This window comes from Arachis duranensis, chromosome 6 (genome assembly GCF_000817695.3).
Source record: "Arachis duranensis cultivar V14167 chromosome 6, aradu.V14167.gnm2.J7QH, whole genome shotgun sequence".
NCBI lineage: Eukaryota > Viridiplantae > Streptophyta > Magnoliopsida > Fabales > Fabaceae > Arachis > Arachis duranensis.
Window position 1 is genome coordinate 154,749 of NC_029777.3, and position 12,355 is coordinate 167,103.

At 33.3% G+C, this 12,355-nt stretch overlaps 2 protein-coding genes across 2 annotated transcripts in view; one reads left to right on the top strand and one right to left on the bottom strand.

The window, feature by feature from the left end:
• Positions 1-5,191: 5,191 nt before the first annotated feature.
• Positions 5,192-9,466, top strand: LOC107491682 (UNC93-like protein 3). Its single transcript, XM_016112575.3, has 10 exons — positions 5,192-5,811; positions 5,894-6,057; positions 6,872-6,935; positions 7,022-7,135; positions 7,245-7,289; positions 7,863-8,113; positions 8,231-8,321; positions 8,447-8,559; positions 8,645-8,768; positions 9,100-9,466. The coding sequence occupies exons 1-10, from the start codon at positions 5,626-5,628 to the stop codon at positions 9,286-9,288; spliced, it is 1,341 nt and encodes a 446-aa protein (XP_015968061.1). The 5' UTR covers positions 5,192-5,625; the 3' UTR covers positions 9,289-9,466.
• A 1,132-nt stretch (positions 9,467-10,598) lies between these two features.
• LOC107491683 (short-chain dehydrogenase TIC 32 B, chloroplastic) overlaps positions 10,599-12,355 on the bottom strand; it is a 21,877-nt gene continuing 20,120 nt past the window's right edge. The window contains exons 7-9 of the mRNA XM_016112576.3: positions 12,236-12,320; positions 12,080-12,126; positions 10,599-10,968 (exon numbers count right to left, since the gene is read on the bottom strand). Coding sequence (XP_015968062.2) covers positions 10,795-10,968; positions 12,080-12,126; positions 12,236-12,320 — 306 coding nt within the window. The 3' untranslated portion in view covers positions 10,599-10,794. The remainder of the gene's footprint in view (positions 10,969-12,079; positions 12,127-12,235; positions 12,321-12,355) is intronic.

Consider the following 12,355-nt stretch of genomic DNA (forward strand, 5'->3'; position numbering starts at 1 on the left):
TCTGAAGTGAATAGACTAATTGCTTCTTACCCTATTCATCATTGGCAATGTATTCCAACAGTATGTTTAAGTATATGATACAGTAGGATCACACTATTAGATGATTCGTGAAAATGTATTCCAGCAGTATGTTTGTTTAACACCTTTTGATCTTTACTACAGTTGAGATGAACCGGTTTTAGTTCATTATTAGCGTTTTTCTCAATTCACACGATTTGTTTTTAGTACTATATTTAAGAAATATGTATATTCTTTTCTCTTGGTATATGGACATGATTAATAATTGATAATGATGACCGTAGTGCAAATATTTCATTAAAGTACTTAGAGAAAAACTGAAAAAGAATGCAAGATATGTGTTTAAGGCAACAGATTCCTTACTCCCACACATGTGGGAGTATCATTAACCATAGTAAAAATATTTATGAATAGAATTCTATTTTTATGTTTTTAAAAGAACTAAAAATAAGACATTTACTCCTTCATATTTTTTAGTTTTTTAAAATTCTCCCTTCTTTTTTAACCATTCTTTCGAAGAAGAGAGTCTCTGAAAGAGTTTCCTTCTATACTCAGCATCATCACAATTGATTCTGCGAGAAATCTTTCTTTTGATGTCCTCACGTTAGTTATTCTATCCCTACAGTCGCCACACCACGCGTTGTTGCTGCCTACGGGCCCAAGAAAAATGGCTAGAGACAGCGTCCTCACTTGCGTGGCAACCGGTGCCATCAGTATCAGTGAGGGTTTCATTACCTTGTTCTCTATTTGACTTTCATACCAAAAAATACAATTTTTTTGTTGTGTTCTTCACTTAGCAAAACATGCCACAATTTTCTCTCTTTCTTAGATTTTCGGTTTACTAATGACGTGTGTATTCTGAAACTTCTATTATATATGCACGTGTTGTTTATGGGATATATGATGCGATTTTGTTGAGTCATTGATTATGATTGAATTATTGAATTTGATTGTTGTGATTTCATTGGTAGAAACTATTTTAATTTTTAATTGAATAAAATTCCTAATTTTTTCTTATTTGAAGTTTAACCTCTGTTGTGAAAGTAGAACAATAGTTGTGAAGAACTAAAATATAATACATGGTGTCTTATATGAGGAAACTCATTGGATTAGGAGTAAAATTTAGAGATTGTATCAGTAGGAAGTCAAAGATGTTTCTGATGATGCTGATTTGCTGAGTAAAATAAAATAAAATATGAAAGATAATTGAGGGAAGGGATTTGTTGATTTTATCTCATGATTCCTTTTGTAAAACTTGTTAGTTTAAACTTTAGAAATATTTAAATTTCAGAAACGTGATGCTGAATACATATTTATTTTCTCTCTCTTTTTTCTAATTGGAATTTCTATGTATTATTGTATTTTTGTTATAATTTTTTATTTTTCATAACATTTTTGGTTCTGGCACAAAATTTTGTCTATGCTATTGTAGCTTGTTGTTTGCCTTGCATTTAAAAATTAACAAGATTAATTGTTTGTCAAAATAAGATTTAAGACCAATTTTTTTAGTGATGTACAACTTACCAAATTGTTTTGGAGTTTGTTCTATATAAGTAATTATAGAGTTAATTTTTTTATATTCTATCATATTAAGCTTCAAAAATTTCTTTAAGAAGCTCAATGGTCACAAATTTGTGGGGTATCCAATGCCTTGTGTGTTCAGATAACAAGACTACAGTATGCCAAAAAAACAAAACACATGTGGTGGTAATGCCAAACCTTAATAAGGACAAGTTTAATGATTTTTTGAACGTGTTTGTGGAGAAACATACTCAATGGTTTAAAGATTGCTAATTTCAACAATATTGCATTATAATGAAACTTGTTGTCTTTGCTATTTAGATAAGTAAAAGTTTTAACAGGTTCCAATCTTGGGTCCAAGATTTTAGTTGGTTTATAGGGGGCATATCCTATGCTTTATTGAGATTTTGAGGTACTTGAGAACCGATTGATTTCCTCTGTTATTGACATTTTTATTTACACTTGATAGAAATTAATTCTTGGATAATTTTATATATAGCTTGTTATCAACATTAATTAAAAAAACTTATCCTTTAGTTGTCTTATGTTTTTTAATTTTTACGTATTATTTGGTGCTATGATAAATGTGTTCATCCTAAATAGGGACATGGTGCTTTGGCAAAGTAATGTATATTTTTTCAACTTTTTTTTTTTGTTTTTGTAATTTCTATCGTATTGATTTTTATAATTTAAGGGTGATTAGCTTTTGTAATTTCCGTCATTTTTAAACTTTAGAATTTTTACTCGTGTTTTAACAAACAGTAATTGGTTAATGAAATTATTAATAGTTTTTTTTAACAAACTATTGTGGATGGCATGATTCAATTCTTTAGATATCTAAACTAATATTGATATTGAATCCAATATGAAGGAAGCTAGAAACATGAATCAAGCTAAGCAAGTGCAACATCCTCACATATATAATTGTCACTATAGCTGATTTCAGCTCAATTTTCAAGTTTCTTTCAAACACAGAAAAAACTAAAAAAAAAGTCATATGGCTAGTGCTATAATAAAAAATTCAAAATTACACACTTGCTTTTAGAGAACACGCTAAAAAATCACTCATTAATTATTATAAATTTATACTTATTATTTTAACTTTGTAAAGGTTGTGCCACACCGTCAAAAATTCAACTATAGTTAGCTTAAAAAAAAGAGAATATCAAAATATAACCAAAGACATAATCATGCACAGGTGCACAGCAGTGCCAATCACAACTACATTTAGGCTAAGCTTTTCACATGATATCCGACGATTTCGCGTGAGGTAGTTTGATGTCTCTAGGTTCACATACAGACACTGTATCCTTGACAAGAGGGAGTATCGTCAACAGTTGAGTCTTTTACCTTACGGTTCTAACTCTACCCGAAGAAATCAAATTATCACTTACAATGGAGCCATCAACTACCTACAATGAAAATCACAAACATGCATAGTAGACTTACTGGTCACAACAACAAAGTAATAAGCAATATAAATCACATTACCCTGCAAAGAAACAAATTTCGGTCTAAAGAAAATAACCAAAACTAATTGAAGTAAAAAAATGTAAGATCATGAAAGAATTGCTGTTATACATATGTATGTAAACCGTATAGCATATTCAATAAGTAGAGTCCAAAGTCTTAGAGCCAAAATCCAAAAAATTACATGAAGTTGAATAACGGTTACTTGATCATGCAAGAGATAATAAATGAATCCATAATAAAAAAAATTACTTGAAAGTTGAAAAGATATATCTTCATGTCTTCTTACCTTTATGCAATGTAATAACAAAAATAATAATTATCGTATATCCCATCCGATGAGAGTCTGCTACATGGATGAAATAGTGACATTATACCCTATCATAAACTATGTCTAAATTCTGGGATAAATTGCTTAACATTTCTTTTAACTTTGAATATACTTTAATCCCCAACAACCATATTAGAAAGGAAGAGACTCATCTCAAACTATGAATCATCACGTTCAAATATTCAATATATTTTTTTTATCTCATTATCCACAATTAAAATATGACTACACTAGAAACATATGACTTTGATGATTTTACAAATACGAGCAAATTAGAAATATGACACACATATAATTACATAAAAACAAGTAATAGTCAGAATACAAAAATTAAAATTCTTACTTGTAGACAGCTTGGATCTTGGAAAAGAGTGATAGGAGAGAGAAGGTCTTCTCAACACCCTTGGCAGACTTAGAGAACAAGTATGAAACTATGCCAATGAGAACATGGACAGTTTCAACAACAAGCTGAGCAAAATAAAATACAATTTTCAATTCAACTTAATAAATGAATATTGAATAGAGTTGAAAAAAAAAATAAAAAAACCTTGCTAGTTACTAATCATGTTAAGAGTGAGGTATAAGCCACATTTGGCAATTTTTCATAAGGTGGAAACTCAGGTGCAGTCGACTTCACGTGAAGTTGATATTTGAGAGCCTTTAAATGATTTGACTAATTTGACTAAATTTTCATCTAACGACTCTCAGATATCAACTTCACATGAAGTTAACTTCACCTGAGTTTTCACCTTTTGGTAATCTAACTTAATCAATTTGTGTCAACTATAAGAATCACATAACTTCTAAAATGCAGAAATCCTTAGATTATTTACCTGCAAAGTGGAACAATATCTTGTTCAATTTCTCAAGTCCAGAGCGACCACTTCAATTGTGCGGCTATAATAGGACGATGAATAACTTGCTTCAAATAGGAGAAAAAATGGAGCTTCGTCTTCGAGGGAGACGACAGCGAGACATAGCGAAATCACCCAACAACGACGGTGAGATATGGCAAGTCATGGTGAGAAATAGATTATCAGCGACAGCTGCAAGACACGGTGAGGAGTAGATTTTTAGCAATGACGTGTGGCGAAGAACATATAACGAGCGATGATGTAGGGTGAAGTGTAGAAAATGAGTAATGATGCAGGGCGAGGAGCATAGAACCAGCGACCGCGGAAAAAGAGAAAGAGAGAATGAGTGACTGTAATTGAACGAAAAAAATTCTAGCTGAGCAGAACTCTCTTTTCTTTAAAATTCATTTAAGAGAAAAAAGAAAAATGTCTAAAAAAAAAATATTGATACAAATATTTAATTATTGATTTTTTTAAACAGAATTCTATTCGTAAATATTTTTACTATGATTAACGATACTCCCACACAAAAGTGGGAGTAATGGCTCCGTTGCCTGTGTTTAAATATACGGTAAATAGAAACGTACATGAACACAAGTATGTATTATTCTGTATATAATAGTATATCCAATTTGAGGGGAAAAATCGTAAACTCTTTCCGCATAAGGCGTGGATTATGTTTAAATGTTGTGCAATGTGCACTATTTGATTTCTATTTGACTACTACGTACACACGTACATGTAGAATCAGTGATCAAGTAATCAAAGAATCTTGTTACAGATTCAGAATGTCTGTTGAACCTGTCCTCTATTTTCAACCAACACAAAACCATTGCAGATAAAAAAGCTGAGATAAACCTCAAAACTAAACTAATAAAGTGAAAGTGCATTATAAGGGGTGCCGGCAATACTGTTACAACTTACAAGTTGCGTTATAACTGGCGAGGCCGTGCTTTCGCACAAGGACGAAACTAGAAAAAAGAATCTTGCAAAATACATCTTTTGGAAGGATAAAATAAAAAAAGAGAATAAAAACTGAAAGTGAAAAGAAATCAGCCACAATGATTATCAGCACCACATAACAAAAATCAAACACCGTCACCCCTCACTTCCTCTCTGTCTCTCTCTCGCTGGACTCTACAACGCCAGATTCAGATTCTTCTACCAATCAATCCAATTTTCAGTTGCCTGCACCAACTTCATTTTAATTATTAATTATATCCATGTAAATTATTTACGAACATTTTTGCATGTGTCTCGTAGCGGGAGCAGCTGAAGCCGGCAATTCTTCTCACTGTGAAACGTCAACATCCATTGCTGACGTTGACCACAATTTCTAGGGTTCTTTGTTCTTTTGTACAGCTATTATCTGTATCTGTAGCCGTATATAATTATCTATAACTATTCGAAGTGGATCGGGAACTTGAACCAATGGCGTCTGCAAGCGCAACTCCTTGCCGCGACGAAGAGGCGCCACTCGTCGCCGCCGATTCGTCGACGGTTGAAGCAATCAAGACCAAGAGCCACACTAAGGATGTTCATATTTTGAGCTTGGCATTTCTCTTGATATTCCTTGCCTATGGAGCTGCTCAGAATCTTCAGAGTACTCTCAACACTGTAATTAAATTAACACACTTTCTCTGTCACGTTGTTTAATTTAATTTCTTGAATTGGTTTAATTAATTGTTGATAAATTCAGGAGGAGGACTTGGGGACTACGTCGCTTGGGATCCTGTATTTGTCTTTCACGTTTTTCTCGGTGGTTGCTTCATTGGTGGTGCGGGTTCTCAGCCCCAAAATTGCTTTGATTATTGGTTCAACTGGTTATTGGTTGTATGTTGCTGCAAACTTGAAGCCAAATTGGTAATTAGTAATTACTTACTACCTAAATTTTTTTGAGTGTTCATTATTGTTAACAACATACACGTGCCCTGTATTTGATGGATACAAGTATTTCAGATGGAATTGAAATTCTGAGGCCATCTAGGTATTATCACGAGGAAAGAAAAAGATCCAAGTAAAAACAACTTTTTTGCGCGTGTTTATTTACTATGAGAAGCAATTTCCTCGGCAGTTTAAAAGAGAATTTAGGAAAGGGACAACGGAAAAGTTTCCCAATTGTATTTCTTTACCTATTAAGTAAACATATAAGTCTCACTGCTCATCGGAGAAATAGGTGGCGGTTTTGTAGCTAAATTCGAACTTCACAAGGATCACAATAACAAAGCTGCAAGGGTAAAAAGGAATTGTTATCAGCATTCCTTACTTGTAGTGGTGTGGGTGGAACAAATCCTTTTTTGAGTTTGATTTTGGAGAGAGTACCATAAGAATGAAGTTAACAATGCACATGTACTGGTGCTATATATGCTCCTAAATCAACAATTTGACTGAATTCCTGATGAATTATTACATCACCATGACTGGTTGGACTAGTTTAGTATTTTATCCATGAAAAGTAAATTGAACTCTCAACAACTTACAGATATGCTGTGATTAGTTTTATATAGGGATTCTTGAATGGTTTTGATATTCTTAAAGGCTGACCATTTGTTGGTTGTAGATGCCTACTCATAGTTCTGCTGATGAGTGCATCATTTGTATTGAACTTTGTGTCTTTGTATGCTGAAATTATACTAAATTATGATCCATACCTTAACACTGATTGATTCTTCACCAGGTATACACTGGTTCCAGCCTCTTTGTACCTCGGGTTTTGTGCTTCAATAATATGGGTTGGACAGGTACACATAAATCGCCAAGGCTCTGCAGTTCCTTCAAATTGTGATTAGTCACCTAAATCTTTACAAATCCTAGTTTGACCTGACAGGGAACATATCTCACATCCACTGCACGCAGCCATGCTACAGATTACAACTTGCATGAAGGTGCAGTAATTGGTGATTTCAATGGGGAATTCTGGGCTGTGTATGCACTCCATCAGGTGAGCAAATTGTTTTTTACTCAAGTTTGATCACTTTCTTTTTTCTGTTTCTTTAAATAATAATATTTATACATTTTAGGATTCATATTTACTAAAAACTATTTTGCAGTTTATTGGAAATCTCATCACATTTGCTCTATTGAGTGATGGGCAGGTATGTGGCTGTTAGACTTTACATTTTTCAAATTTTCTTCTAGTTTTGTTTATTAACTATCGACTGCTGGTCTGTGGTTTGTTCAAGCTTACCCTTTCCTCATTAGTCGCCATAAATGAGGACTACTGCTGACAGTATCTTTTCAGAAAAGAATTAACAACTAGCTTCGTGGTTGAAAGAACTGAAGGTCTATTGTTGAATCAAAATAACACTAGCAGTTCTATTATGGAAAGCGTTTAGCTTTTGTTGATGTTGTGTATTTAACATTATTTATTTATTTAAAACTTTTAAAGCTAAGCACTTGCAAAGTTTCAATGGCTTTGTAAATATGGTGAGTTGATGACATTGACACTGTAATTTAGCATTTGCTGTATTTAATTTTTAATTTCCATATTTATGTTTAATGATTAGAAAGATGTTATTTTGTATACTATACATACTACACAAAAAAAAAACTTGAAGGAAATGTACCCTTTTACAATAAATACTCATGTTTCATACTAGCTAGTTTCATGTTTTGAAATGCTCAGGGTTTGAATTTTCTTTTCCTTTTTTCTTTCCTTGTCATTGCAGGAAGGAACTACCAATGGCACTACTGTATTGTTTGTTGTATTCCTTTGTGTTATGACCTTTGGTGCAGTACTAATGTTCTTCCTGACTAACCGGAGTGGTAACAGTAAGGAAGAATATGAACTTTCAGGTGCTGGTGTTTGTTCATCCATTAAATCCCTATCTAGATCACTTACCAGTGCATTGTCTGATGTAAGAATGTTGTTGACCATACCCCTCATTGCATATTCGGGTCTACAGCAAGCATTTGTGTGGTAATCTCATGTTTATTATAAGGCATTCACCCTCATGACCTTCTACTAATCGATTTCTGATTTGGTGTACTTTGACATGCACTCTGTCTTTCTTGTTAACCAACTACTTTTTCGCAGGGCTGAATTTACCAAGTATGTTGTGACCCCTGCAATTGGTGTTTCTGGTGTCGGCAGTGCAATGGCAGCATATGGGGCTTTTGATGGAATAGTAAGGATGAAAAGCAGGCTCTGGTTCCGTGCCTTTCCCATCAAAATATTTTACCCCATACTACATACAAATGAGTTACTTTAAGATCATTAATATTTATTTCCTTATTTTTAAAAATCTTTCAGTGTTCTCTGGCTGCTGGTCGACTCACCACTGGTCTTGCTTCTATTACGTCCATAGTGTCAGTAGGAGCATTTGTTCAGGCACTTGTATATATCTTACTTCTTCTAGATGTCAGGTCTGCAATAAATACACTTTGCTTAATTTGTGAATATTGTTTTCCCCTCTGTAACTCTTTCTTCCTTTGCACACTCCTGATGCAGCATGTCTAGCGGATGGGTCAGTACCCTATACATACTCTTTTTGGCTGCATTATTGGGCATTGGTGATGGAGTTCTGATGACACAGCTCAATGCGTTGCTTGGAATGCTATTTAAACATGACACGGTATATCATATGCCACAGATAAAATCATGATCCTTAAATTGGGTTGCAACTTGCAATATTCAGATCATATCCTATTGATTTGTTTACCTTGCCTTTCCATTTCTTTATGGAGGCTGTATGCTTGATAGTTTGTTTGGGGTAATATCACTATGAATTGCTTGTTCATGTGTCCAAGCTGATTACTCTATAAGTTTCATTTAAAACTTGTACATTCCCTGCTGTTTTCCTCTATTACATTCTCCTCACATCCCTGATATATTTTTTCTGCAATTTTACCAATAGTTACTTTAAGTTACCTCTTGTTTCAAGTTTGCTTTGCTTTCGCGTGTAGGAAGGGGCCTTTGCGCAGCTAAAGATATGGCAAAGCGCTACAATTTCTATAGTATTTTTTGCGGCACCACACATCTCATTCCAAGCAGTGCTCGTGATATCGCTGGTGTTGCTATGCTCCTCATTCGGCAGTTTTCTGTGGCTAGCTCTCAAGGTGGCTAAGACACCCTCATCCACTCCCCGGGAGTGAATTCAACGCTGTACAACTGCAAGCATAATAGATCCAGTATAAACTATATGATCTCTATTTTTGCCTATATACCCTATCTATCCATTGAAACTACCTCTTTTATTTATGGTGACATTTCTTGCGGTTCAATGTGCTGTATAAAATTATAAATTGTGATAATTGTAATTTATAATTAAAAGCTCACGTACCACACACATACACAAATCTGGTGTTGGTTATTGGGTGCCTCAAATTAATATGTGAGCTTCAGTGATTTACTTGTTAGAGATAGAGGACGCAATGTTGGGTAAGATGTGTGCAAAACTGAAGGTAGATTTCAATTTTGACCTTTTCTAGAGAGTATAGTGCGGAAGCAACCATATTTCTGGACAACCGGTACCTTGTTTCCACGCATACAATATTTTTATTTTAATTTTTAGATATGGTGGAGTGGCTTTCCAGTCTTTCTTGTTTTCGTCTAAAACAGAACTATACCGAACCCATGGACGCCTAGTGGCAAATTCTGAACCCCATAACTTGGTCAGAATGGCCATCATGCGACTCATTAAGTCAAAAAATCCACGTCAATCCTTATTGGTCCATCGGAACCAAAATCACCAACATCCTCAAAAAGTAGTTATGATTAGGTTGTTCTGCACCTAATTTCACTGCACCCCTATTTTGTTTATAAAGACTATTTCTACCAAAGACGGAGCCACCACAAGATGCCTCTCTGGCTCTCTAACTTCATCCGTTTGCACCTCACAACTCCATGGCCTATTCTAATCTATGCTGCCACTTGGACAACCATGCTAACCTTTACGGTGGTGGTGGCCGCGCTCTCGCTGCAGGTGGCATTCGTCTCGGCCATAACCCCATCCTCTTCGTTCTCCCAGAAGTGCAACAATGTTGGATCTATTAGAATGCCCGTGGACTTCCCAGGAGACATCCTCTGTTTTCCTGCTCCTCTGTTGTTGAAATCTAAGGTTGATCTTATCGTGCCTCCGGTCTTTGCGGCGGTAATTGTAGCCGCCTCTGCCTTCATGGTCCGTGCTGTGGGCTTGTTTGATCGTGATCAAACTCCTTGAAGATATACCCTAACTTGTTTTTCCTTTTTAGATTCAGATGCCAGGGGATAGTTAAGATACCGAATTCATGCCAAACTCTTCAATTTCTTTTAACATTGACCTTTGTAAATCCACACAACGATATTGATACAATAGATTTTCAGGGTTAAGTATAAGTGTTTAGCTATCATGCTGAACTGAAATTGATGCCTTCTATTGTTATTTTAATTTTTTTCCTTTCGGCATTTGGTTTGTCTTAGCACGTTTATCAGAAAATCCAATTCATAACTATTAAGTCCACCCTTTAAATTACACACATAAATTCAAAGTCAACATAGAGAAAATGTCTGGGAAACATCGTATAAAACGAGAAATTATGATAACAACTAGTAATGGGTTTTGATGGATAGACTTGAGAACTTGACTAGGATTCTGTCCCAAACAAACAGCAAAAGGTTACTTAAGCTTTAGAAATTGAATTGATGAGTCTTTCACTGAAATCCCAGAGTTTCCTTCCAAGCTGTTCATTTGAGGCAAATTTGCTTGGTTTAACCTTATTGCAATCCACAAAGTACTTGCCAGATTCACCTTTCACGCTTGGGTGCAGAGCAACATAGCATGTCGTGGCTGCTCCCTGTTACATTATAAACAACAAATTATAATTCATCACATTTATTGTTACATGTCTTCAGTCAGATCCAAAAAATTTTGATAATGAAAACAAAATATATATAAAATAATAATAATATTTTAGTTTAAGTACTTTATTAGTTCTTATACTTTACCAATTTTTTAGTTAAGTTCTTATAGTCTAAGAGTTTATAATTAAATCATTATATTAGGTAAAAAAAATTTATTAGATCCTTGTAACTCTCTTTTAGAAAACATATACTAATCCTAAAATATTTTATTTTATAATTCATCCTACATTAAACAAAAAGATAAATGTTAAAACAAAAAAGTTAAAAAAAATTCTAATGGTATCTAATATAGGGATTCAACATAATTACAAACTTTTAAATATAAGGATCTAAATAAAAATTTGATAAAGTTATAAAAATTTATAGAGTAGTTAAACCTAATTTTTATAATTATATTTTACTATTATAAAATATAATTAGTTTTCAAATTATCTAACTAACAAATTAAAATATTAAAATAGTAATTTAAATAATAACATATTCTTTAGAATTTGATTATTCTAAGTTTCATATTTAAAATAAATTGAATAATTTTTTTGTCAATATAATCAATGTCTTTTTATAATATATTATCAAACAATTATTTAAAAATTCATCTCCCTTACAATTATGAAATTCACTCTTTATAATATTCATAATTTAAAAAATTCTTTTAATTGATGTAGTTGCTAACTTTAAAAAAAATAATTATGGATAAACAATATTTTTTCAAATCTCAACCAATTTCTAATAAATAACACTAATTTTATTTAAGTTTAAGAATTGATTATAAAAATATTATTATTATTATTATTATTATATACTACTCAAAAAAAATTTAAATTACAATAAAATACTTGTCCCCACACCCTAATACATAACTCTGTCCCTGCATATACTTAAATTTTTCAGGACATTGAGCTAGTTTACTTTCCTCGGCAATTGGATTGTCCAATACGAAGAAAAGTGAAGTGGCTTGGTATTTCTTTTGATTTTTGTGTCCTTGGAAAAGTAGCACTGTGCACGTGTTATGTAATACTAGGGGAAGGAAGTGAAATAAAATACCTGTGGAACGTTCTTCCATATGTAAAAGGTGAAGATCTTTAGGAAATCTACATGAAATGAAATAAATCATATTATGGTCTTAGAGATGAAATAAATAGTACAAAAAATGAGAACTAGTTTGTTTTTATGTGGTTTAAGGAGAAAGAATTAACGGACGCATTAGGTAAGAAGAGTGTCTCATAAGAGGAGTCATTATGATTCCTGGGTGGACCGAGTTAACAGTGATGTTCACACCCTCTTCCTGTAGAAACCAAAAATGCCAATCAAGTCAAAACT

Excerpts from the sequence above, each read along its gene's own strand:
- LOC107491682 (XM_016112575.3), top strand. The coding sequence starts at position 5,626 with ATGGCGTCTGCAAGCGCAACTCCTTGCCGCGACGAAGAGGCGCCACTC. Across the intron at positions 6,058-6,871 it reads GCAAACTTGAAGCCAAATTG|GTATACACTGGTTCCAGCCT; the intron begins GTAATTAGTAAT and ends ATTCTTCACCAG. Across the intron at positions 8,769-9,099 it reads TGCTATTTAAACATGACACG|GAAGGGGCCTTTGCGCAGCT; the intron begins GTATATCATATG and ends TTTCGCGTGTAG.